A 26,151-nucleotide genomic window follows, 5' to 3' on the forward strand; every position below is an offset into this window, starting at 1 on the left:
ATTTCAATGAAAGAAAAAAAAATATTATTGCCCATAGTTCAACTTATCTACCTAATCCGTAAATTACTAAATGACCTTGGACCTCAATACTAGTCCAGTGACTCCGACAACTGTAGGTAAATATGCGATGGGGAAGAGGAAGAGGTCCCATATACAAAGAGAAGCAAATAAACAGAGAATAACAAACATCAAGTTAATTGCGCCGGGACGCCACAGCTATGCAACCCAGTAACTATTCATTTCGTGCGCAATAGATAATCTGTACGTCTATGTATGTGCGATCATACCCACCATTCCGGTTCTCTATGGCAATAACACAATTTGGCTCAACTAAGATCAAACCCGGCGCCAGAGTTGATGGCGTAAAGAAGCTTTTCTCGTAGGGTGTCAGCGTTGGTATAACGAGGCAGCTTCAGAAGGTTCACGCAGGTACTTGTACTAGGAAGTCGCTCCTGGTCCTCACTGGAATCACGAATGCTGAATCGTGGGTTCAGATGACCGAATCCCAGTAGAGGAGCACGCGGAGTGGACGTCACAAACCGTAGCACCTTCTGTCGCTCCTCGTTGGTCATCTTATGCATGACCTCCCAAAATAGTTGGATCGTCGGATGCTCTTCCCTATCGTCGCCAATGGTATACACCCCTCCATATTGAGTGTTGCGCCTCAGATCCGATACGTCAATATCCCCTGACTCGCCACTAACCAAGGTCTGCAGTTCCGACTGGTTAAACATCGACAGCCACGAAGGCTGTATAATTTGCCCCAAGCCCTGGAGAAAGGCGTTCGTTTGCAGAGAGGGCTGTGACTGTAGACGGTACCGAGCAATATAGGAGATATACACGAGGCGGTTCTGGTTGGTTACGGGTATATCTGACCCGTGGGGTTTAAGGTCCCGAGTGGCCGTACGATTTCTCCCGTTCGAAAGAGGTATGATGTCAGTGACTGTGAAATTCAGAGAAAAGTCTTCCACATCCCCAGGGTAGTTTTTTAGTTGCAGCTATAGAAAGGTTAGCTTGCAAATAAAGACATTGTCTCTATCGTCAATCATCTTACCAATCCTTGATATAGTCCCTGGTCGAGGTCCTTAAGGTCATTAAGGTTGGCTCGATATGCCGTTTCCTTTTGTGCCGAACCCGTCCCACCCGTCAGAGCCCATTTCAGCAGGAAAAAAGGCGCAAAGTTCACATCAACCAAGATGCCCTCATAAAGACATTTCCCTATGACTCGACCTAAGAACTCATACCGCCTGAGCAAATCACGGATATTATCATTCCAGTCTGGACTGTTCTCAGCAAGCCCAACCTGTCTCAAAAGCTCCCTACGATGCTCAACCGCAGCTGGGTTCGGGTAGAGCAGATGTTGCTCGTTCTCTTCAAACAGGTTCAGGTCACTTATCGACTTAAATGCCTCATTCGTGACGCTCGTTAGGAATTCCTTCGTCACACCACCACCATCAATCCCCGCTTCCGGTGTGTTGAACTTGTCAATGAATGTAATCTGTATAGGTTCTTTGAGACCTTCGCCGAGTTCGTAGAACTGATCAAATGCATCTTTGAACACACTCTCGCGCCTGATGTTTGCATGATGCCGGCCAAGAATATCCTGCACCGCGGGCCGCCCATCGATCATACGCCCCATCGAAGCCTGGGCTACAGACATACGCCAAGCATCCGGGTCAATGAACCCTTGTCGTCTGCGCACCTGATCACGATAAATGAATTCTCGAAATATTTGCACCCGGGTATGAAAAGGAATGAAGAATGGCATATTTCTCAGGATTTCGAGTCTAGGAGCCACCGCCTCCAGTTGTTTCCTGCGAGCTGCTTGTTGTTGACGTCGTCTAAGAGCCTCGATTCGCCTTGTCTGTTGGGCACGTCCTGTACCAATTAGTCCCAATGACGGTTCATAATAAGCATCATTCATTAAATCATCTTGTTCGTCGCCATCTTCCTCATCCTGGAGTTGGTGTCTATTCTCTTCTTCCGCTACAACAGCAGGGATAAAACCTTCCATGTCAAAGCGGTTGGTCATCAGCCAGTGCCCGTCAGGGAGGAACTTGCGTCGTGAATCACGCTCATGGATCATCCTCAACAGACCGGTCACGAGGCCTTTGAAATAGTCGAGTGGGATTCCCGTCACTCCAGATAGCCCCTTTTCTTTGTTTTTCATTTCAAGATCCCGAACGCTTGAAACGGTGTCAGATGGGGTAACAGAGGAGCTGAAATAACTCCGAATCCCTCCACTATCATGAACAGTTTCATCTTCGTTCAGATCTGCTGAGTTCCAGTACAGAGTAAATGCCAGATTTTTCAAGAATATTGTCATATCTTTGATATCTTCCAAAGGAAGCGCGCTCTCCTTAGTCCATGAAACCCTCATATTTGAAGAAGCAGTGAAAGAAGATCCGCTAGAAAAAAACTCTTCGTCATCCATAACTTTCAGGACGAACGTATACAGCTCAAGGAAGAGGAGAATAATCATCCACTCCTCGTCACGCTCTTTGTGCGATATGCTCGGTAGTCTGGCGTCATTCGTATCGCTGGCTGGTTTCAGTAAAGACAACACCTTGGTTGAATCTTCGCTTATTGTAGTGAATATTTTACTGGACCTGGATGCTTGCCAGAAATATTTGATAGCCGGTATTCTCGACCCAGGTTGGCCGGCCAGTTGATCATCCGAGATAGCGGATCCCAGATACAACCACATTCGAATGTCATCGCCTCGCCGAGGGAATACCCTCAAAAGAGTCAGGGCGTATGTCGCAAGGATTTTCGCCTCCCGCGACGCATCAGATTGTGAATCTGCCAGGTCACGTTGAGACAAGTGACTAGATTGCAACTCAGAAAGCAATCCGGTGATACTTCCCTGGTTGACAAGGCTGAATAGCTGTTCCTTGATGAATGGATGCAGTGGTACTCTGTCAGGTGTGTCGTCAAAGTCGGTGACCTCCGCGGATTCCAGACGTCGCGATATATGCACCGCAGTAGAGTTGAGTAGGTCCGATACAGCCTTCACAAAACCAGACTCAGGTGCTTTGTATCCGGCCTGGCTCCCTAGAGCATACCTGTGGAAGAATATGAAATATGAAAGCAACCAGAGGCGGGCATTCACATCATCGGAGTTCTGAGGGCTGTCTTTGAAATGGGACTGCAAAGGTTCGAACGCGGACGTCAACAATTTATAATTGATATTGTTAGCGAGCCCATCCAATGTCCCTAGGTACGTTGGAAGATCTGGAATAGTCAAGTAGCTCTTTGCAAACCACTCATAGGCAGTAAGCGTCTCAGCGGTTATCGGTCGAAGCAATGCTAAAACAGTTTGAACGAGGTTATCTCTCGATAAAAGACCCCCCGAGGAGATTGCATCTATATTTTTCGTGAGAGAAGCCATTACGGAGTAATATTCTTGGGCTAAGCGAGCCATTTGTTTCGGGATAAGGTCCGTCAAAAACATCAACAACTCGAGAAGAGGCCACAAGGCAATTGCTGGCACTGTCGGAGCGGTAGCTGAGTGCAGCACACGTAGAGTCAACTTTGCCAGGCGCTTCAGAGGTGTTGTCCACTCTCCTTCGGTTGCAATGGTCGGCACATTGTGTAGGGTTTTCTGAAATGCCTTTGAAAAGTAGGCAAGTCGGAGGATATCACTGCTGTTCCGAGGCTCCAGGAACTGTACCAACAGCCGTAGCTGCGACAGGCACTCTGCTGCTGTAGGATAGTGAGGAGAAGTCTGCATAGCATCGTGGGACTTTTCATCGAATGATAGGAGCAGTTGCGACCTCTGTTGCTCAATGACATCCCACTCTGCTCGCCATGCACTGCACGTTATCTTCCTACTTCGATAACCCCGCCATGTCCGCTGCACGATCCGGGTCGCGCCCAACCGTTCTCTCTCTTGTTGCCTTAGTAGGCGCTCTTGCTGTGCAACTGCCAGCGTATTCTGGGGCCCTGTGCCATGAGGGTGTTGTCTTCCGGAAGGAAACGCGGCGAAAGGGTTCGTATTGCGACCTCCGAGATTAACCTGCCGCGGACGGCGAGAGTTACCCGTGAATGACTGGAACATAGTCCGTAGCTTTGGTATTTCGCTCGGGCTCTGTGGATATTTAAAATACCAGGTTCACCGGCTGAAAAGTCGCTGCAAATTATGAGAGGCAAGATAAGAGAGCCCCCATATCGCAAACGGGCAGGGTTGGCTTGAAGCTCAAAGATGGTGGAAGTCCGATGAGTTGTTGTGCTATGACATACGGTTCTGAGAGAGCTTCCGAGTATTGCCACGTACTTTATGGCGGAAAGTATATATTGCCACGCACTTGAACGCCACCGAAACTTCCAGCAGCAGGACTTATAACGAATGGAATGAGTTGAAAAGACCTACTTTGTTTAAGGAAGCGCTGTTACTATTTATGCCTGTCTCCCAGGCGTCTCCCTTTCATTTATTGGTAACGCAGAAGGACATCCTACTTGCCAGAGCATGCTTGGAGGAGTCTTGAGTCGGCCTTTCATACTAAGTCCATGGCAGCAAAGACCGCCGAAAGGGCATTCATCAGATCATCTAATTCATTTGGTATTCTGACAAAGTCTGTCTATACGACATGCTGAAGATAGATAAATGAAGAGGCTGAGATGCAAAACCCATAAATGCGCCCGCAAAAGAGTATAAAAACTTCCAAGAGGTGTAGTGACAATAGCCAGGAGGCATGGCTTGCTTCCCTGCCACTTGGTATCTTGTGCAAATGTGTGAAGGTGGTTTTCCCCGAAAAGAACATGTGCCCATCCAAATCACCGTACATCGCACACACAGTACAATACAATAATAATACAAAAGGGTCCAAATCAAGCGATGTAGGCGCGGATAACTGCGATGCCTCATGTGAGCCAGCGGTATGCGCAAGCGAGAGCCTGAAGCGAGGTTGCAGATTTCTTCGTGCAGTCCTATGTGATGGCCTGCCTCAGCTCCCATCGATATCTCCCTAATCCTTGGATGTAATAGACTAGTGACGGTGTGTATCTTGTTCGAGTCGCTCCTGCTCAAGTACCTCTTGGCCATTGTCCGAAGCCCACATGTCAAGGTAGTCCTTCCCACCAAATGCTCGTTCAACTGTGATCAACTTGCTATCTTTCTCCATGTCTCTGGTGTATTTGGACTTTGTTGGGGCCATGCGTTGCGTGACGAATGGGGTAAGCTGTAGTCAAATGTCAACTAATTAGGCCTGAGAACAATCTCTTGAAAACGATCAACGACCATACCTTAAATTCACCCAAGTTGTCAGGAACAACAAAGGTTCGGACTTTTTTCCAGTCGATCACATATGAGCCGTTCTTCGCGAAGTAACCCATCGCGCCGGTGCGGTTTCCTTTATAGTATCCACCATTGACTTGCTTAGTCGTTAAGCGCAGTCGCGCCATCATCGGTTGTGAAGGCTTGAACATTGTGGAGATGCTGTAAGCAATTGGCCAGCAGAACCTACTGGATGGATTTGCGGAGGCGTGCAATGATACCAATGTCGGAGTCGGAGGAAGGATTTGAAAGTCGGCGGCGCTAAGGCCAACTTAGGTCCGTTATCCGCCAAGAACCTGAACTTTTTTCTTGATCTGCGGATAAGAAAAAAAAAAAAAGTAATTCCAACTACCACACTCCACGCTCTCACTAGTTGCGCGGTGCATACGAAGCTCTCAGGGCTATGGTTAAGATCGTGAATACGTTACATCTACGATCGTACCTTTTAATATTTATTTGAAGGTCCCGTAACAATGCCCCGCAAACAAACCCAGTTGCGCGGTCCACGAGACCAATCTTCTAAAAAGCAACCTCAAAAGAAAAAGTCTAGCAAAGCTTTGAATGCTCTTGCTATCGCAGAGGCCCAGTTTCCCGTCAAACCAAAGATTCGACGAAACCGTTTAGGCGATGATGATGATTTATTCAAGCGGAAGCGGCATTCCGGTCGCGACATGGACGATTCAGACGAGCCCGATAACAAGCGTCGTCGGACAGGTGACGAGTCATCCGATCTAAGTGAAAATGGTGGTAGTGACGGTGAAGGCCATAAGTGGAGAATTGGGGAAGTCGATAGTGACAATGATAGCGAGCTGGACAGTGATGAGGCCATGGGCTCTAGTGACGAGGAAAGATTTGAAGGCTTCAGTTTCCGGGGAAGTTCTTCGGCTAAACCGAAGCGAAAGGCCCCCGAACCAAAGAAACGTGGTCGCCAGATTAACTTGTCCGAAGATGTAGAAGAATCCGAGGATGACGAAATCGACGAAGAGGAAGATGATCTTGGTGAAGATGCAGTGGATTTGACTACAGCTTGGGATATGAATACAGCAGAAGAGGAAGAAGCCGAAAAGCGAAAGTCCTCGAAGGCGAAGAGAGCAGCCGATGAATCTGATGATAATGACCACTCAGATGAAACCGATTCCCAAGGTGACGACGACGACGACGACGACGACGACGACGATAGCAGTTTCGGTGATGAGAGCGAGCTGGAGCTCTCTGACAACGAGGACACTGGTAATGAGCACGGTCTTTCGAAACTACAAGATTTCGTCAACTCTATGGGGACAGAGTCTGCTAAGAAGTCAGCACGCAAAACAAACGGCGGGCAGGAACATCGCAATCCAACGGAATTCGGACTGTCGTCTACACGGAAGTTGACTGTGGCCGACCTTTTGCCCTCTATTACAGACTCGCGCTTGAAGAGCTCCTTGAAACATGTGGATTCCGATATTTCTACACACAAGTCGTCCGGCGTTCCTGGAAAACTAGATGCTCCTCTTGCAAAGCGTCAACAAGACCGGCTGGACCGAGCTGCCGCGTATGAGAAGAGCAAGGAAACCTTGGATCGCTGGCTAGACACCGTTAAGGCAAATCGCAGGGCGGAACACCTTATGTTCCCCCTTCCCGATCCTGAAGGCAATCAGACGCACCGCCTAGGTGCCGCAGAGCCCCGAACGGATCTCGAAAGCACTATCCAAAATATTCTAGTTGAGAGCGGTTTAGCAGAAGCCAACGGCAAATTAGCTGAAGACCAGGTACAGGAATTTGAAGAACTACAAGCGCGAAAACTGCCTATTGAGGAGATTCGGGCGCGCCGAGCAGAGCTGCGGAAACGACGTGATCTGCTTTTCCGAGAAGAAGTGCGAGCCAAACGGATCAAAAAGATCAAGAGCAAGTCATACCGTCGTGTGCATCGGAAAGAGCGAGAGAAGTTGGAGCAACAGGAAAGGCAGGCACTTCTCGATGCCGGTGTGGACATTGATGAACAAGAGCGAGAGCAAAACGAACGGCGCAGGGCAGAGGCAAGAATGGGCTCAAAACATAAGGAGAGCAAATGGGCTAAGAGCCTCAAGCAGACGGGTCGGACTGCATGGGATGAGGAAGCCCGACTCGGTACAGCTGACTTGGCCTTGAAGGAGGAGGAGTTACGGCGTCGAATCGAAGGAAAGCGGATATCGCGTGGGGACGAAGACTATCTGGGTTCTTCCAGTTCAGAATCTGAGGATGATGATCCTTGGAACGAAGAAAATAGCTCTGATGCGGAGAAGCGCAAACTTCGTGAGAAGCTAGATAAGCTCGAACATGGCAGTGACGTCGAATCAGAGATGAAGGGTCCTCACTCCAAGCTGTTTTCAATGAAATTCATGCAGAACGCGGAGGCTGGGCGCAAAGCACAGAACGACGCTGAAATCCGACGTCTCAATCGTGAGCTCCATGGAGAAGAATCCCAGTCTGAAGCCGAGTCCGAGGTTGGCCGACGTAAGTTTGGTCATTCTACGGATTCGAGGTCGGCCACAGTGAGCAAATCAAAATCACACGCTCGTAATGAGTTTGAAGAGGCCCCTGGATCAGATGATGAAGATGTTCGAGCTCCCGAGGTAGAACATGATGTTGACATTGTAGTCAACCGGCCTGACAAGAGAAAACCGGCAGGGTCTGATAAGAAGTCTCGCACACGTGGTATATCTGGGTCATCCAGCCAGAAGGAAGATGCTGCTGAAGATGAGAATCCCTGGTTGATTCAGACGAGTAGGAATAACCGTCGAACAACGGCGGATGATTCACAGCAAGGGCTTGACATCACTGTGGATGGAGGGAAGCCTGATGTCACAAAGTCTAAGTCCATACCCAACAATCAGAAAGAGAAGCCGGTCATACCTCCCAGAAAGCAACATATGGACGAGGGTGATGATAGTGATGATGACGGCAACGTGCCCGTGCTTCTCAAGAACCATGACCTCGTTAAGAGAGCATTTGCTGGGGATGAGGTTGTGCAAGACTTTGAACAAGAGAAACATGACACTATCAAGGAGGAAGATGACCAAGTGATTGATAACACTTTGCCAGGTTGGGGCAATTGGGCGGGTGATGGCATCAGTAAAAAGCAGCAGAAGCGACAGAAACGATTCCTTACCACTGTTGAGGGTGTGAAGCCTGAGAACAGAAAAGACGCCAAACTCTCTCGCGTCATAATCAACGAGAAACGGGTCAAGAAGGTAAGACATCTCATGCTAAGGCAATGTGCCATTACCGGTAGATCATCGGATACTAATATTTTACTTCTCCATCTAGAACAACAAATATTTGGCCACTCAGCTCCCTCACCCCTTCGAGTCCAGACAACAGTACGAGAGATCTCTCCGTCTGCCGATTGGCCCCGAGTGGTCGACGAAGGAAACTTTACAGAACGCAACCAAGCCTCGTGTGATGATCAAACAGGGCATCATCAAGCCGATGGAGAAGCCTATGGTTTAATCCCAATACGTTGGTTACAGGACGGCTGTTGGCGTACGGAGTGTAATTGGCGATCGCTGACACCCGTTGGCCTCTATTCTACTTGTCATTTCTGTCTTTTGGTGTGTTAATAATAAGATTGCAGGGCGTACATCACGATGCACAGTCAGTCGATTAGATGGCCACCAAGAAAGAAAAGAGGGATAATTCCCATTTGGCTTTGCATTCGGCGATAAAAGTTTGAGTCTATGCTCCCCCCGTAGATATCCGGTGTATAGACCGCGATGACAACCATTGCGAATCTCCTTGTGAAATTGCTTATACCGTCCCTAGCACTTAGTAGTGAGGCATCTACGTTGGAAGGAGGTATTGAGCCCTATATCAATTATAGTGGGACAAGTGATCGGGTCGGGTGAGCACTTGCCTGCCTGAGGCGTCTGTCGTCCGTCAGGCGCCACGAGCGTCATCTGTACTTCGTCGCGTAACGCCTCGATTTCTATGTAACATAACCCCAACACTTTAATTCTCGCCCTGCAAGGGTATTGGTGGAGACCGACCTTTGTGGCCGGCCCCATGGACGGTCAAGTCGATCAACCGCAGGATTTCGGAAACGTCCCCGTGTCTCATATCATTTATCCGTCGCCTTCCCGATTAAAACTATAGGAATGTACCTCAGGACACCCTTCATGGCAATTGTTCTTCATGGAAAATGTCCGGTATAGTATTGGGCTCTGCAGACCTTCTCAAGAATATCCAAAGACTCACGTGTGTTTGTAGTCACGACCAAGAATCGAGAGTATTTTAGTCGCCTGGTTTGCTCCACATCTGCTCCCGCTTCCTTCAACAACATGAAAGATAATTCGAACCCATGCATCCCACCATCAAACTATTACTATTGACGTGAACCCAATCAGGCGATCTAATTTATCATTTAGGTAAGTCATCCAGCATACTCAATACATACCCGCGGGTGGGGAGAGATGCGTGGCAGAACACGAATCTCACTACAGCATAACGCGGGTAGTAGTTGGATCGGCGCATTCCATTGTTGACTCCTACATTGCTCTTCCTATTTGGGCGGCCACCAGGGTTATTTGTTTTTACTCCCTATACTAACATCCATGTAGATCGACATTCTCGTTACACATCGCAGACAACACACTGCAGACAGCTGTGTCATCTGGTCTCCCTTTACACGGTAACGGAGTTGTCTGCTCGGACTTGTCAACATTCTTGCTAGGTACGACTGGAATTTAGCTATATTCCTGGGGTAAGCCATATCTACATTATGAGTGCTCTTAATATTTTCATGCATGGCCTTGTCGTTCTGGGACTTGCTCTGCATTTCTTCCCATTGTCTTTTTTTCTCTTCTATACCTGGGCTGCCGTATACTTTCGGTGACCTTTTTGAGCCCCTACGGGTTTCATGGTCAACTTTGATAGTTACGACTAGGGTTACTGCTGAGTGCCTGTTACTACTTGCTGTCTTGAGAACTTTGTGTGTCTGGTGAACTCCTGTGGATACTTGTGTCCTTTTGAGGGTTCCTGAATCTATAGCAAAGATACCCCAATACGGGACGTGAAACAGAACGCCGGGTCTATTCTTGTTTGAATACAAGCCCACTGTGATTGTTCTTCCATTTGTCTATCTTGCCTATTTGCCTTTTTTTTGCATATCTAGTCATTTTAATATATGTTCGTCGGGCCACGTCGGTTGTGGCGCATTCAAGATGCAGTCGAGATCGAGGTGGCAGTCTGCGTTCATACTAACCGGGCTACTTGTTGCAGAAACGGTACATTCAGCCCCAACAGCTACGCAAGAAGCGGCCACTTCCTTCAAGACTCAGTACCCTCCGTCTGCTGCAAACGCCAGGTTACTGTTGCCCGAGACTCAAGGTGTAAGCGCATACCAACCCGTTGGCGATGTACCTACTTACGTTAAACAGTTCTACCCAACCAGCCTTGAGCGAGAAGGCCGTCAATTGCAGAAGCCCACTCCGGACCCTAGGGAGGACCCCTATAGATTCGCTGGTGGTTTTGACGACTTATATGGTCCTTTGCTAGGGGCATTAATTCCCAACATATTACCCACGACTTCGGACGCACCCGCTACCATTCCAGCAACGACACCTGTGCCATCTGCCACATTACCTTCGCAGGAAACAATAAACGGGGCTCCAGAGGCAACCTCGACCCCTACTACTGCTCCAACTCGCATCTCAGTTCCCGTACCTACAGATTCGAGTAGCACAAGTAGCCTCACGAGTCACTCGGCGAAGCCTCAAGATACTTCTACCTCCGTTGAGTCAATCCCAGCAACCAGCACAATCATGGCAACAATGGCCAACGGTCAGGACGTGTTTCTGCCAGTATCTACCGGTCCAATTCCCGGAACGGTGAAGTCACGGAATGACCACCCACTCCCGAGGGCATCCATAGTGAGAACCCCCCCCCCCCCCAGTATATGAGGCTTTGTATCCAGCTTACCTTTGTCAGATGAACAACACAGACCCAATTGAAACGAACAAGTTCTACGCCGGATTGTTCCTAGGAACTCAAACCAATACAACCTTCACACATCCATATGGGATTGCGTGGGCAAAAGGGAACGGGAATGCGAAAAGCTACGGCATGGCTATCTCGCATATTGAGGCAGATAAACTTGCTTTGGGGCCGAAAAATGACAAAATACCAGGCAGCCCCGTTCAATATTACGTGAACCCTATTGGTATCCAGTCCATTTTATTATCGGCAACGGAACTGGGGGGCTCTACTGTGCTTATGACAGAGAACCCTCTGCCATTCTCGGCAAACGCTGTCTTGCAACCCCAAAGTGGATCATCCGAAAGGATCACTTTTCCCGTGGTACAGGGCATGGGGTTTGTCACCGGGATATATTCCAACCTTCAACCCGTCATTCAAAGCAGTGTTTTCTTCAACAAAGTAGTCTCTGCTGGCTCTCCAAGACCTGGGATTTTCAAATATACGGTGGATCTTGCAGATGGCACCAATTGGCTTCTTTACCTAACTTCAGCTGATGGGAAGGATCCAAATCTCCATCTGGAGTCCACTACCAACCTGCGTGGGCCTCCTGGATGGTCAGGAACAGTGCAGGTGGCCAAAAACCCGGCGGGTGCGTTGGGAGAGAAACTGTTCGACAATTCATCGGGTGTCTATGCCACACAAGGTTGGGTGAAAGGTGCTGTGTCCGGTCAGATGGGTACATACAGCCTCACGTGGGAGAAGGAGGGCAAGGATAAAGACGGTACCCCTTTGATGATGTATGCTCTGCCGCACCACGTCGAATCATTTGATAAAACTACCCAGGACCGCCTCACAAATATCACAATGCGCACAACCACAAAGGGCAATGCTACAGCAGTGATCGGGGAATCCTGGTCAATGGTGGAACAGGATCTGCCTGTTGGTATGGGATTTGCCCCGTGGTCTGTGTCCGCCGGCAGCGTCGACACAATTTCTGCAGCTGCCCGAAAGGTTATCATAGATGTGGCACCAACAGAGCTCCAGCAGGACGTCGGCAGTCAGTCCAACTTGAATAGCATGTACTTCAGCGGTAAAGCTCTCAGCAAATTCGCTACGCTCGTATACGCCGTGGACAAACTGGGTGGCAAGCCCGACCTTGCAGCCCCTGCTCTGCAGGATCTAAAGACAGCCTTCGCTCGGTTTATCGATAACAAGCAGCAATTTCCACTAGTGTACGACAATGTATGGAAAGGAGTAGTGTCTTCTGCTAGTTATGACGGTGGTGATTCAGGGGCTGATTTCGGAAACACATATTACAACGACCACCACTTTCACTACGGCTATTTCATCCATGCCGCTGCAGTTATCGGGTCACTTGATCCATCTTGGATTCAAGGCAACAAAGAATGGGTCAATATGCTTGTCCGTGATGCAGGAAATGCCGCTACCAATGATCCACTTTTCCCCTTTTCGCGTGGGTTCGACTGGTTCCACGGTCATTCATGGGCTAAAGGGCTTTTTGAATCCTTCGACGGGAAAGACGAAGAGTCGACATCGGAAGATGCGATGTTTGCTTATGCTCTAAAGATGTGGGGTAAGACTATCGGGGATGCCAGTATGGAAGCAAGAGGGAACTTGATGCTAGGGATTTTGAGACGGAGCCTACATAATTATTTTCTAATGGAGGCCGACAACAAGAATCAACCCCCGGTCTTTATTCCTAATAAAGTGACGGGCATAGTAAGCGATGGAGCTATGATATGACAAGGGATATACTAACGCCGGCCTAGTTGTTCGAAAACAAGGTGGACCACACTACCTACTTTGGAGCCAACCTAGAATATGTTCACGGGTATGAATGTCTTGTCCATCTATCTCCGCGTGTGGGTTCTTTCAATCACCTAGAACCAAGAGGCTAATGCGTTGGATAGGATTCACATGCTGCCGCTCTTACCTGTCTCGTCATACTCGCGTAGCCAAAAGTTCGTCAAGGAAGAGTGGGATGCCATTTTTGCAACCAATGCTGCGTCTCCGGCCGAAAATGTGCAAGGTGGATGGAAAGGGGTCTTGTATGCCAACCTTGCCCTTATCGATCCGGTTTCAGCCTGGAACTTCTTCGCACAACCGAACTTTGACTATAGCGCGATCGATGGAGGAGCGACACGGACTTGGTACCTTGCGCTTGCTGCAGGTGAGTTAACTACCCATTCTTCAGGGCTCATTAGCATCACTAACGGCGTATAGGACTCGGCGGCGCATAGAGTGTTCAAACCATGGGGTTCCATGAATGAGTTCATCTAGCCTCATTCCTCGCAATTATCAGGCCGGGGCGGTATAGCATGTTCAGCAATGTGAGGTCTATGTCTTCGTGTTGATGCCGAATCTAGTTGAGCGACAACATTTGTGTATATTTAATGTCCTCGCAGCACAGGAGTAGCTGTAGATATCAATCTCAGTGCCGTTTTCCAAGGCTCGTGAGACATCTCTGTGGTCGTAGCTAATGGTCCCTTTCTCCGCATCGTAGGCAGGTTTACTCAATCCGAGATGTCTTGCTTCAGGTGGCGGCTGAGCAAACCCTGATCCACTCACTACCTATAGGATCTTTTTGTTCATAACGCGCCAATTGATCGCCCAAGTTTTCAGATGCGACGTGCGAGAGCTGTCCCGCCGGGTATGAGCAAAATACCAACGGATTTGGTGCGGGTACAGTAGTTCTTGCAGGCCGCTGACCAATTAAGGCTAGTAACTCTGCGGTGTGATAGAGTACTGAGTACATACTACTAACTAGTACTAAGTCCTGCTAAGCTAAGCATGCATGTATGTAATTTGTAGCCAGCCACGAATACCTGGAGCGGAGAGTGCGCCACACCGAACTTTCAATCTCACGTTTCGTGTGGCGATGACGTGGATTCAAAGATTGTACAATTTACCCCAACCAGGGCTCTGTCTGTATGTGAATCTCGTCCTAGATACGGAGGTGGTACTTTTACGATTGCACAAAGACAAGTACATACTACATACATGCATACGGTGCATACTCCGTACAGACGCATATATCAAATTCTCTGCGGATACTCGGAGTCTAAAATACGGGAAGAAGTGGAGTGGAGACATAATTGTGGCAGTGCTCAGTCTTGGCGGGTATCTCACGGATCGGGGACCCATGGGTTCCATGAGTGGGCACTGGGAAACAGCACAAGTTTCAGCGCAGTCATTGTGTGTCGCATGAGGTGGGGGTTCCCCAGTTGATACATCGAAAATTACTTACAGAATCGGTTATAATTCAATACCACATACTACATTATTTCCTTTGCACTATCTGTACTGAGTACTAGTACTGATTGACCCTCGGGTACTCCGTAAGGTAATGATTAATCACTGGACCTTCTGGGAGCTCCTGCCACTAAGCCCAAAGAAGGAATGAAGCTTTTTCCTGCATGGAGCCCCACTTATGGGAAATACGTACTAGTACTAGTACTAGTACTAAGAGAATGGACAGAGTTATGTTATGTTCGTTGTTCATCTTGACCAAAAAGTTTCTTGTCGAGCTCATACAATCATCTCATCTCTCACAACCAACAAATGAAGGATTCCTAATCGGAGACTTACAACCGATCATCAACCATTTCATCCTTTGGGCATCAAAGCGTGAGATCCTCCATGATAAGGTTGAATAGTAAGGAATAGTCCCAGCGTGCACCAACGTCATCATTTTTCGAGAACCACCATCCACCCCCCATCCCATCCCCTAGATTAAAAAGCCTGGGATTGCTGCCCAGACCCCCTAGTCCAGATCTTAACCCTCGAAGTATCCGAATCTCGCGTTCCTTGACCTCGTCTAGCAACCGACTAATGAACTACTACCCAATCGTCTGCTAACCAATTCCAAGACAGTGGCCACCTTTAGCTTCCCACAAACCATCCCTGACCGTTTCAATCACCACAGATTGAGGCTGTGCACGTCTCGGGACAAGAAGCTGGAGCCAATTCGGTTCTGGCACCAAATTACCCCATCGTCTTAGCTTTGTCCGATCAACTTCCAGCCACCGCTGGTACAGCCATTGAGAGAGGGCAAAACTCTTTTCTGGAATTCAAAACTCCGCACGGCCCTTTATTATCTCCTTGTCTACCGGTCCATGGTTGTGGCTGCTGTCCCCAGTACAACCCTTCCTAGCTCATTAGTTTTCTTGGCCTCTCACGCTCTCTGGTCGAGCTTGGTGAAGAGCAAAGTCTAAATCCTGGAAGAAAATTCAGGGATAAATTACTCGAGAGTCTTGACACGGTTCGACAGCGATATCGTCACCCGACAAGCCACACAGCAACAACGTCACCTCCACTCGGATACGTTGCTGCTCCATTAAGTGCGCCAAATTTTGAACGGTTCTTCACCTAATCCCGTGCCAAGTTCCCAAGAAATTGTCGATATCTTGCGACTCTCAATCTCTCTAATCATTGCGGGTTGTGGTGCCGAACTGTCACCACACCACTAATCAAATGGGTAGGTGGAAACTCATTCCTCCATCTTTTTCTTCTACCATCAATTCTGTTTTAACTACTATGTTATTCTCTCACACTACCCACTTGTGATTCCTTCATTTTCAAATACTTTCGTCAATCCCACGTCCTCCTACCTCTTCACTTTACGATTGTAATCTCTGGGAGATACAATTATTCCATTCAACAGTGTGTTTGCCCTCCTGTCCCAAATCTGAGTCGGTGTTTCTGTATATTTCCCCCCTCCATCTCTTGTTTCCTTTTTCCCCCTTCACCCCCTCAATGAGTGGATTCCTTTGTTTTCATCCCAGTCATCGTTTCCATTGCATTCATCCCTTTGTTTACCTAGAGTCTGGAATTTTTTAAGTTATCTCTGTGTCAAATGTTACTTCATTTTCCGTGGTTGTTGGTCCCTGAACTTGGATTGCGCCCACCATCGAAGAAACGTGAAGATGAGGTCAGGCTAATTCAAGCTCACGAAATTCTTGTACAGCGCCGAAAAATTTCCGTACAAGTTTCCGAAGTCACACTTGGGGTTCCAGAAGAAGCATGACTGGCGGCTCTCAGAATGGCTCTAGGGAGCCCAACGAAAGAGATGCCTTGATCGGTGACACTATTCGAGCCAATTCCGGCCTTGTTCCACACCATAAACCTAGGGCATGGGCGTACTGGCCGGTAAGAGTCGTCCACTTGACATGGGCTACCCTTGTACGAGACTATGTCAATCTCCTCCTGGTGTTTGTGCCATTTGGCATTATTGCTGGCGCTCTTGGCTGGGATAGTACTGCTGTTTTCACACTGAACTTCCTAGCAATCGTGCCGCTGGCATCTCTGTTGAGCTTCGCGACCGAGGAGCTAGCAGCTGCGATGGGTCAGGCACTAGGCGGATTAATGAATGCTACCTTTGGCAACGCTGTGGAATTGATTGTAAGTCTCATCCTCTATAACTGGGCCTTTCTCTGGTCTCAGACTAACGGCTTGGGGGACGGTAGGTTAGCATCATTGCCCTGAAGGATGAGCAGATCCGTGTCGTTCAGGCTAGTATGCTCGGTAGTATACTCTCTAATATCCTCCTGGTGCTAGGATGCTGCTTCTTTGTTGGGGGTCTTCGTTACTCTGAACAATCTTTCAACACCACGGTGGCATCGACCATGTCGTCACTGATGACCGTTGCATCTGCTTCTTTGATCATCCCCGCGACACTTTACGCATCTCTCTCTTCAGCCGGTGATGGAGCTAACAGAGACAAGAATATTCTCATTCTATCACATGGCACTGCTATCATTTTGCTGATTCTATATGTGATGTACCTTTATTTCCAACTCAAATCACACGCGGCGTTCTTTGAGGAAACCACTCCCGACCCGGAAAGTCCAGGCGATGATGTGCCGGAAGAGGAGGAAGAGCATATCCTCTCCCCTTGGGCTGCCTGCGTTGTCCTGGTTGTGGTGACAATCCTCGTCGCCGTATGTGCCGATTATCTTGTTGGCAGCATTGACCCTATCGTGGAAAAGACTGGTATGAGCCGAACCTTCATTGGTCTGATCCTCATTCCCATCGTAGGAAATGCTGCAGAACATGTGACAGCGGTTGTGGTCGCTTGGAAAGGAAAGATGGATCTTGCCATTGGAGTTGCCATAGGCAGCAGCCTGCAGATCGCCCTTTTTGTCACGCCCTTCCTCGTTATTCTGGGCTGGATCCTGGATGTGGATATGACTCTCCACTTCCACATCTTCGAAACCGTCGCCTTTTTTATCTCCGGCTTAGTTGTAACATTCCTGATCCAGGATGGGAAGTCAAACTACCTTGAAGGCGGCTTGTGTCTGGGAATGTATGTGGCGATTGTCCCTTCTACTTGATTTCACTAACGCTTTTCTTAGGTATGTGATTTTGGCTCTGGCATTCTATGTATACCCAGATCAGGCCACCGACGACGCCCTGTTTCACACATAAGTACGCGCATTAGCGTGGACTGCGATGCGACCCTTCCTCCTCCCGCTTGTTCATCTCTACCGTTTCACGAGATGTGAGGATACGACGAGAACAAAGACGGATTACATTAGCTACCCTATTAAATTACCTAGGCGACTCTCCTGTCCCTCCTTTTTGTTTCATTTTTGTTGTAATTTATCCTTGGATGCTTCCTAGGTTATCATCTAATCTTTTCGTACGGTATCCAGAGGACTTGTACTGCGGGTCAGTCACTTTGATCTATATGGCTGCGAGTCTCGCCGGAAAGCGGCATATTCGATTTGGTCGTGCTGGGTGGCTTTCTTTTTGGCCTTGAACTCTCTTGGTCATATCGAGTCAGGCCAGGCCATGGTATCGTTGGACACAGCAAATTCTGATGCTTCAGTTGAGTCTGTATAATATTGAGAACTTAGGCTTTGGCATTGAAAGAATAGGATAAAATAACGAGTTTATACAATTCTGTAGAACTATAGACTGGGGCTCTGTCAAATGTTCTTGATTTGTTTATTCTCTTGATATGACAAACATAGTTACTTGGAACTGTATGACTTCATCATCGTTCATGAGCCTGTCGATTCTTGGCGAGTGATGACTAAGCGCTCGTGGAGAGGAAAATCGTTCGCCGAATTCCCAAAGCAGAGGGCGAGCGAGACCATCGTCGGTTCAGCCATAGCCCACCCTTTTTTGACTCCAGCTCAGCATTAGAAGAGCGCGTTTCGGCATGCCGCCCCGTCTCAACCTTTTCAACGCGAGGACTGCTGTCCCGGTCTTTCGCCAAACCTCTGTCAACGTTTCCCGACCCAGTATCGCTACTACTATCAACGGCAGCCGATCCACCCACCATGGCTTGAAGACTGGCTTGTCGTCCTCGATGCGAATGCAGAAGAGATGGAATTCCTCAGCGTCCGGGGGAGACAATTCGGAGCGACCAAAGGCTCCCACAGAGGACCCATTACCTCACGTTAGCGAGGAGGCCGCGGAGATAAGCAAGATCATGGACAAGAAATGCGATGGCACTCCCGCCAGTCCGGAGTTGGAGCAAGGAACGCCTATCTCAGAGGTAAGCCGCCTCGGTGTGATCTCTTTATACCCCTCTTGTTTCCGTTGATGGGAAGTCGGACAATCCTCTTAAATTTTTCTATGTAGATTCTCCAACGGGACAAAGAAGCCCGGAAACACATGCCCAAGGTCATGCAGGACCAGATCAAATCATCGACTGGTACTCGGTCGTTCTCGACATCCACTCGTCGGAGCCAGGCCGAACTACATGGCCAAGGAAAGAGCTTCGATGAGCAAACTGCCGCAGTGATGGCCAGCATGATCTCTCAGGTCAACCAGCAGGCTGAGGAACTTCATGATGGGATCAAGTTTGACCCTGTCGAGACCCTTCCCAAGACAGAGAACTTCCGCACAAGATATGACTCGCTGCTCGAACAATTTACCAAACTCTTAATGACGGATGGCAAACTGAGTAGGGCCCAGAAGGTACGTGAAACCCTTGGGGGGTATTGAATCATTGCTCTACAGTTACGTACAAGATATATGGTGAAGATACTAAGCTCTATTGTTGTGCAGGATATGGCGTTCATTCTGGACCACCTCCGGACTGCTTCTCCGCCTCAGCCCAACCCGAAGCGGCCTCTGCTTCCTGGACCCCCCGCCCCGCAGCTTCCACTCAACCCCGTCCTATATCTCACCTTGATTGTCGACTCTGTTGCTCCTCTGATCAAGATCCGCCAGCAGAAAGGTATCGCCGGTGGTGGTGCGTCGGTGCAGATTCCGGTTCCGCTCGCGCTGAGACAACGCCGCAGGACAGCGATTAAATGGATTATCGATGGCTCCGATAAACGACGTGACAGCAAGTTTGCCCAGCGAGTAGCCAACGAGCTGGTTGCGGTTGCAGAAGGCCGCAGTGGTGTGTGGGACAAGAGAGAGCAACAGCACAAGCTCGGTATCGCAGGCCGGTCGAATCTCGGCATGGTCGCCGGTGGTCGTCGGTAGACTGCCTTACATGCGTACAAACAGACGCAATGACGGGTTGGGCATTACAATTGCGAGTTATTCCGGCATTGCATCCAATGAGACTTTTCTTTTTCCCTCTCTTTCTTCGCTTTGGGAATTAGATGGAAGATGCGGGATCTGTTTCCTTTCTGTATTTTATTATGGGACTTTTTCAAGCACCTGATGCATCTGTATAGGTAGTTTTTTCATATTTATTATTTATCATAGTGAAAGTGATTCTTGTGGTTTATCAATTCACCATGGTGGCTTCAAATTTGTAGAGGTACATGTATGTATGTATGTATGTACGAATATATTTTCGAGCGGTCTCGGCTCGGGTTGTGGAAAAGTCCATGTAAGGTAACGATGCTGTGTCCGTAGTAGATAAGCAAAACTGTAGGTGGTCAAGTGATGACACTACAAGTGACAAATACTTGGGAAGGACAAGTTGGAGAGCGTCATGACTTGGATGACACGTCAAGTCCGACATATTGGTTCCCTCACAGCAAAAGGGAATCCTTTCTCGTAATATGTTGGCATTCTATGGGTCAAAATCATTTGGTTATCGGAACTGGAACGCTTTACCTTTTCCAGGTTGATTATTCGCTGACTGACTAAAACGGATGACGAGGAGGCTAACCCTGATTGAGCAATCCCCTTGTCAGCTGCAGGAACGTGACTTTCATCTCGAGAATCCTCTTATGGTCGGGTCTCTTCCCGCAATCTCAATCGCTCGAACTCAAGAGGCGGAGCAAACAATAGTTCGTTCTTGACACTATGATACTACATTAAGTATCGATGTATGTTTTGTTTGGCCCCCCCCCGACATCGCTATACATATTCTCCGACGTACAACGTGTGATGGGATTCACTATTCACTAGTGTGCCACCGAACACTTCAAGCGGCCTAACACCCGCACAACATTGGACAGCGAATCCCATCCCCTCCCCTTGCTCGGTTCCTCTTTACCCTGTCCACCGTGTCGTCGCATGCTGGTGGGCCGAAAGTGGCACGCATCGCTTCTGCGACCAGTGCCTCACACGACGATATCGACGTGATCACTCGCCCCCGCTTATCTGGCCAGGATATCGAGCTCGTGGAGTATCCTGTCCCACCCTACACCTCAACCAGGACCTGGCAGTCACACATCGGATCTCAGGAATTTGACTCTCGACCGATCGGTCGACGCCCATTACTTGATCGTACTTCTCAAACGGGAACGCTCGAGCATTCGTATCCAAATTCCCGCCAAACTCGTCAGCACGTCCAGTGGGACACGCCAATTCGCCTCAAGTATTGGGTAGAGGCACTTCATCGTCGCTCACGGTTTCCGGAACCCCAGTCCAAGATGAAGTTCTCCCACAGTATCCAATTCAATGCGGTTCCCGAATGGAGCTCGTATTATCTTGCATACAGCAACCTCAAGAAATTGTAGGTCTTTATAATCTCCCTTTCCCCCTCCCCCTCATGCTGGCTCAATTGCCATGTTTGCCTCCCTTTTCTTCTTCCTTATGTTCGGGGCCAGACCTAGAGCTACTTGCCGGCGGGGATCACTTTGCATGCAAGGGGGGGCGCAAATGTCACATTACGCCCGGGAAATGTTACGCTTCTTTGATCTAAAAGAAATTACCCGTGTAGATTGCTCACTGTGTTGTCTATATTCTAGGATCTACTCTCTAGAACAGCAAGTCCGCAAAACCAGTGGGCAAGCTCAAGCTGATGTCGAGTCGGCTCCTTTGCTAGATAGTACTCCGAATACCGATGCGATATTTCGGAAGGCTCTAGACGCAGAGCTAGAGAAAATATGCACTTTCTACCAGGACAAAGAGCTAGAGATTCTCAAGGAAGTCGAAGAGGTGATTAGAGATGCGGAGGAGTATGCTTCGGAGGCCGATGGCATTAATGTGGACCCAATGAGCGAGCATATGACCAAGACAAGGACGACGAGTTCCAGCTCTCGGCGGCGTTCAGGAAATGGGTATCATGATTTCCCACTAAATCAAGATCGGCGCCGTAGCAGTGTTACCGAGTCCGTTGTGGATGATGATGACGACGCCGATAGTGACGACGAGCGTCTGTCGGTACAGAACGGCCGACGCCTATCTCACGGTGCCGGGTCTGCTAATCCTGATGATGGCCGTACGGACTACATTGGCGAATCTGGCTATATGGGGGATTCGAGGGCCTGGAGATCTAACAGGGCCCAGGTTGAGCATTTCGGTGACCCAAAGGTTCTAGATCTGTACAATTCTGGGCTTTCTCTGAAGAAACGGGCAGTGGACGCATACGTCTCTCTTTGTGGGCTAAAGTCATACATTCAGCTGAATAAAACCGGGTTTTCAAAGGCTTTGAAGAAGTACGATAAGATCCTTGACCGCAGCTTACGACGGGAGTACATGAACTCAAACGTCTCCTTGGCTTATCCCTTCACTGAGTCGACCACGTCAAGGGTGGAAGCGGATATCCGCAAGATCGAAAAGGTCTACGCGGATGTCGTGACGACTGGCGATTTGCCGCTCGCAAGGCGTGAGCTTCGGCTACACCTGAGGGAACATGTAGTCTGGGAGAGAAACACGGTCTGGAGGGAAATGATTGGTATTGAAAGGAAAGCACAAGCTGCAAACGTCGGTATACGCAGAACTCTCCTTGGGGGAGACGAGGACCCCGCAGCTGCACGACGACAGGGTGACGAGCAGGAGATTGCTCTCGCAGAATTCAGGACGCCTCTGGGCGTCTTCCATCCTCCACAGTGGCTATGCAGCTTGAGTTTTGGTACTTTGGTTCTCGTCTTGGCTGTTTTTGTGACATTACTCTCAGTTCCGATAATGGACAAGCCTGAGCAGCAAAACTGTTTGGCCATGCTTATCTTCGTCAGCTTGTTATGGGCCACAGAGGTAAATAATGTGCTTTGCTACCTCATACTGTTTTACTGACTGAGTACACAACCACAGGTTATCCCTCTTTTTGTGACTTCTCTCCTGATCCCTTTTCTTGTTGTCCTGCTTCGCATCATGAAATCGGAAGAGAAGCCTTACAAGCGCCTGGGACCTAAAGAAGCCACTAGTGCTGCATTCAGTGCCATGTGGACTCCAGTGATAATGCTCTTACTTGGTGGATTCACTATCGCCGCAGCCTTGTCCAAATACGACATTGCTCGTCGGATGGCAATGTTCGTTTTGAGCAAAGCTGGATCCAGTCCCCGTGTGGTCCTTCTCACGAACATGTTTGTGAGTATGTTTTTGAGTATGTGGATTAGCAACGTGGCTTCGCCCGTTCTCTGCTATTCGATCATCCAGGTAATTTGGGCCCCTATCCTCCCACTGCATTATTGCTAAATCCAACGCTGTCAGCCTTTGCTTCGGAACCTTCCCCCAGATTCAAACTTCGCTAAAGCTCTCGTCTTGGGAATTGCCCTGGCTGCGAACGTCGGGGGCGCTGCTTCACCAATCGCGTCACCACAAAATATCATTGCGCTTCAGAACATGCACCCGAGTATCAGCTGGGGTACATGGTTCTTTGTATCACTCCCCGTCTGTATTATCTCCATCCTGCTGATATGGGCCCTTTTGGTGTTCACATTCCACCCCGGTCGTGGCACCACACTTGTGCCCATTCGGCCAGTTAAGGATAAGTTTTCTGGGGTTCAATGGTTCATCAGCATCGTGACTCTGTCTACCATTGCCTTGTGGTGCGGTAGTCATCAGCTTGAGCATGTCTTCGGGGATATGGGCGTAATAGCCATTATCCCGATGGTCCTGTTCTTCGGAACTGGCATTCTCAACAAGGAAGATTTCAACAACTTTCTTTGGACCATTATCATCCTGGCCGCCGGTGGCCTTTGTCTTGGAAAGGCTGTTACTTCTTCCGGTTTATTACACACTATCGCGAATGGCATTACCGCTCGTGTAGAACATCTCAGTCTCTATGGCGTCCTAATTGTGTTCTCCGGCTTGATTCTCGTTATGGCGACATTCATCTCTCACACTGTTGCGGCACTTATCATTCTGCCGCTCGTCCGGCAGATCGGCGTCGGCATGGAAGACCCACACCCCAACCTGTTGGTGATGGCTAGCGCCCTAATGTGCTCTGTTGCTATGGCTTTGCCGACCAGTGGTTTCCCTAACATGAGTATGTTCTCCTTCTAAGGTTTTAACGAAAAGTTTTTTGCTAACCTCATCTTAGCCGCTATCATGACCGAGGTCCCTCAAACAGGCCAACGATATCTCAAAGTCCACCACTTCTTTACCAGGGGTATCCCTGCTAGTTTGATGGCATGGGCTGTCATCGTCACGCTCGGCTATGCTCTCATGTACATAGCTGGGCTATGATATGAACTCGAGTGCACGCCCCACTCTTTTTCTTTTCTTCCCACTGGCGATTGAGTTACAATACATATCCACATATCCACATATAGGACATTATGTGATGCTTGTTCCACGATATAAGGTATGGTTAGGGCATTGACAAGGTGGTAGAAGGAGTACAAATAGAACAGTAGAAAGGTTATATACTTTATTTAAAACATTTGCTTATCTCGGGTATATCCATCTACTAAATGAACGTTTATAAATCGTTTCGTTATTAATTCCTCGTCTTCAGACTTCTTTTTGTTTCTTTTCATCTTTGATGAGATTCAAGGAAATACAATTGCAATTCATTAATAATCCATTCCATGCCCTCGACGATTAAACCATGATCATAGTCAAGTCTGGAATTACTATACATGCAAGCATCACATCACGCCGACAGAAGAAAAGAAGATTGTTCATGCCATCATATAACCAACGCTAATAAGTATATAGCCCAAGGGGGAACAAAAGGAAAGGAGAAAGGGCCATCTAATCTGCGACTATCAAGCAGAAAGCGGCAACGTAGTACGCAGACGAAGGAAGCGGGAAGGCAACATGGTATCGAAAGATTTCAAACGAGAGCTAACGAAGTGAGATAAATGCTTTTTCTACTAGACGCATTCACATTCACTTTTAGTTGCTGTTATGAATGGTTAGCTTGATATCTTCGGGGAAGATGGTAAGAGAGGGGGAGGGTTGAACTGACAGTAAGCCCAGGGTTAGATCACCATGGATCTTAGCTTTTAGTTGCACTTCGATATCCAGGTTCAGGTCCAGCCGCAACCGCAGCTGTTCGTCCTTGCCGCCGCTATCGTCCTGTCCTTCCCCTTTGTTGCCGCCTAGGATGCCCCCCACAGCTTTGCCGGCGGTGTTGGTCACGCCGTTGACGGCATTGCCGGCTGTATTTTGTACGAGGTCACCGGCTTGGTCTATGCCACCGAGGCCGCCGAGGGGACCGCCGTCTTGTTGCTGGCGACGTGAGCGGCGCTGCCGACGAGGCTTCTCAACAGCGGTGTTATCCATGTTGCCGCGGTCGACGTTCTCGGTGTCCGAGTCCTGTTGGTACTTTCGTGGGCGGGGTCTCCGTGGACGCCGCTGAGGTTCTTCTTTCTGAGGTTGAGGTTCGGGCTCAGCTTCAGACTGAGGCTCTTTCTTGGGTTCGGCGTCGGGCTTGGATTCGTCTTCTTGTGGCTTAGAGTCGGGCTGGGGGTCTTGTTTAGACTCGTCGTCCGACTTGGGTTCTTGTTTAGGCTCAGCGTCGTCCGAGTTAGACTCTTGCTTTGGCTCAACGTCCTGTTCCTCCTTAGGCTGAGGGGACCCCGGGTTGGTAGTCTCTTCCTGGGGGTTGTTGTTCTCTTGCTGAGGGGTTTGAGGGTTGTTATCCTCTTTGTCTGGCATGTTGAGTAGGAAGGCGAGGGATTATATTCTGTGCTAGTGCTCGTAATATAGTGCTTAACCATGGTCACATCGTCCAATATCATTTATATGGTGCGAGCGTCCTGCACGGTTGATAACCGGCCGCCCACAGTCGACGTCAGCTATGACCATCTCTGCTTGATCGGATTGGACCAAGAGCCGAAGCGAAGATCAACGGCGTCATCCGTGCGACAAGAGGGAGGAGGGTGGGAACTAGACATGATTGAAGCATTGGATATTGAAGGCTGTTCAGAATGACGTCGACTCAGGGAAGGGTGTCTCAGTCTTATTTTTTTTTTTTTTTTTCTTCGTTTGACCTTGGAAGTTGGGCAATAGTGGAAGATCGTCGGCAACTGCAGTGGTATTTAATTTGTTTAGCGCCAGATGTGTTGCCAGATACGCCAATGAAACGGGGCCGGAGAATTACCGCGTGTCTCCATATTTGTTGGCCCACTTGAGTCTTGACCACTAATTGGGGGTATGACGCCACGCACGTCAGATCGTCATACAATCTAACGGGATTATGGCGGGCTAGAAGTGGCATTTGACGTTAGAATCGTGATAGACCATACTGTCAAAGCAGAACGGAGATGTATAGCCGTTGGTGATCTATTCCCTGGTTTCATCGGTTTCTTTTCGCGTGGGAAAGTAACAAAGTAGTGTTTGATCCGCGGTTCGCACCCGAACAAAAGCCGGTTCTCACAATAGAA

At 48.8% G+C, this 26,151-nt stretch overlaps 6 protein-coding genes across 6 annotated transcripts; 4 read left to right on the plus strand and 2 right to left on the minus strand.

The window, feature by feature from the left end:
- Window positions 1-279: 279 nt before the first annotated feature.
- Window positions 280-4,230, minus strand: BDV38DRAFT_167107 (HECT-type E3 ubiquitin-protein ligase). Its single transcript, XM_032051894.1, has 2 exons — window positions 1,055-4,230; window positions 280-998 (listed from the first exon to the last, which is right to left on the minus strand). The coding sequence occupies exons 1-2, from the start codon at window positions 4,058-4,060 to the stop codon at window positions 327-329; spliced, it is 3,678 nt and encodes a 1,225-aa protein (XP_031910190.1). The 5' UTR covers window positions 4,061-4,230; the 3' UTR covers window positions 280-326.
- A 1,518-nt stretch (window positions 4,231-5,748) lies between these two features.
- On the plus strand, window positions 5,749-13,470 carry BDV38DRAFT_273793 (Utp14 protein-domain-containing protein; the record flags this gene model as incomplete). The annotated part of the gene is made up of 8 exons (XM_032057733.1): window positions 5,749-8,487; window positions 8,564-8,693; window positions 10,514-10,623; window positions 10,672-11,163; window positions 11,222-12,949; window positions 13,000-13,061; window positions 13,141-13,400; window positions 13,454-13,470. 8 exons carry the CDS (start codon window positions 5,749-5,751, stop codon window positions 13,468-13,470), a joined length of 5,538 nt encoding a protein of 1,845 aa, XP_031910191.1.
- Window positions 13,471-16,252: 2,782 nt separating this feature from the next.
- On the plus strand, window positions 16,253-17,656 carry BDV38DRAFT_286156 (calcium/proton exchanger; the record flags this gene model as incomplete). The annotated part of the gene is made up of 3 exons (XM_032060617.1): window positions 16,253-16,630; window positions 16,696-17,534; window positions 17,584-17,656. 3 exons carry the CDS (start codon window positions 16,253-16,255, stop codon window positions 17,654-17,656), a joined length of 1,290 nt encoding a protein of 429 aa, XP_031910192.1.
- A 323-nt stretch (window positions 17,657-17,979) lies between these two features.
- On the plus strand, window positions 17,980-19,800 carry BDV38DRAFT_167178 (mitochondrial 37S ribosomal protein uS7m). The gene is made up of 3 exons (XM_032051895.1): window positions 17,980-18,734; window positions 18,821-19,159; window positions 19,250-19,800. Exons 1-3 carry the CDS (start codon window positions 18,396-18,398, stop codon window positions 19,673-19,675), a joined length of 1,104 nt encoding a protein of 367 aa, XP_031910193.1. The 5' UTR covers window positions 17,980-18,395; the 3' UTR covers window positions 19,676-19,800.
- A 609-nt stretch (window positions 19,801-20,409) lies between these two features.
- Window positions 20,410-24,214, plus strand: BDV38DRAFT_256260 (putative plasma membrane phosphate transporter Pho87). The gene is made up of 5 exons (XM_032055504.1): window positions 20,410-21,107; window positions 21,343-22,570; window positions 22,628-22,972; window positions 23,027-23,804; window positions 23,859-24,214. The coding sequence occupies exons 1-5, from the start codon at window positions 21,025-21,027 to the stop codon at window positions 24,002-24,004; spliced, it is 2,580 nt and encodes an 859-aa protein (XP_031910194.1). The 5' UTR covers window positions 20,410-21,024; the 3' UTR covers window positions 24,005-24,214.
- Window positions 24,215-24,308: 94 nt separating this feature from the next.
- Window positions 24,309-25,730, minus strand: BDV38DRAFT_256264 (uncharacterized protein). The gene has a single exon (XM_032055505.1). It carries the CDS (start codon window positions 25,421-25,423, stop codon window positions 24,659-24,661), a length of 765 nt encoding a protein of 254 aa, XP_031910195.1. The 5' UTR covers window positions 25,424-25,730; the 3' UTR covers window positions 24,309-24,658.
- Between the last annotated feature and the right edge of the window lie 421 nt (window positions 25,731-26,151).

Source organism: Aspergillus pseudotamarii, assembly GCF_009193445.1.
Source record: "Aspergillus pseudotamarii strain CBS 117625 unplaced genomic scaffold BDV38scaffold_57, whole genome shotgun sequence".
In the NCBI taxonomy this organism is placed as follows: domain Eukaryota; kingdom Fungi; phylum Ascomycota; class Eurotiomycetes; order Eurotiales; family Aspergillaceae; genus Aspergillus; species Aspergillus pseudotamarii.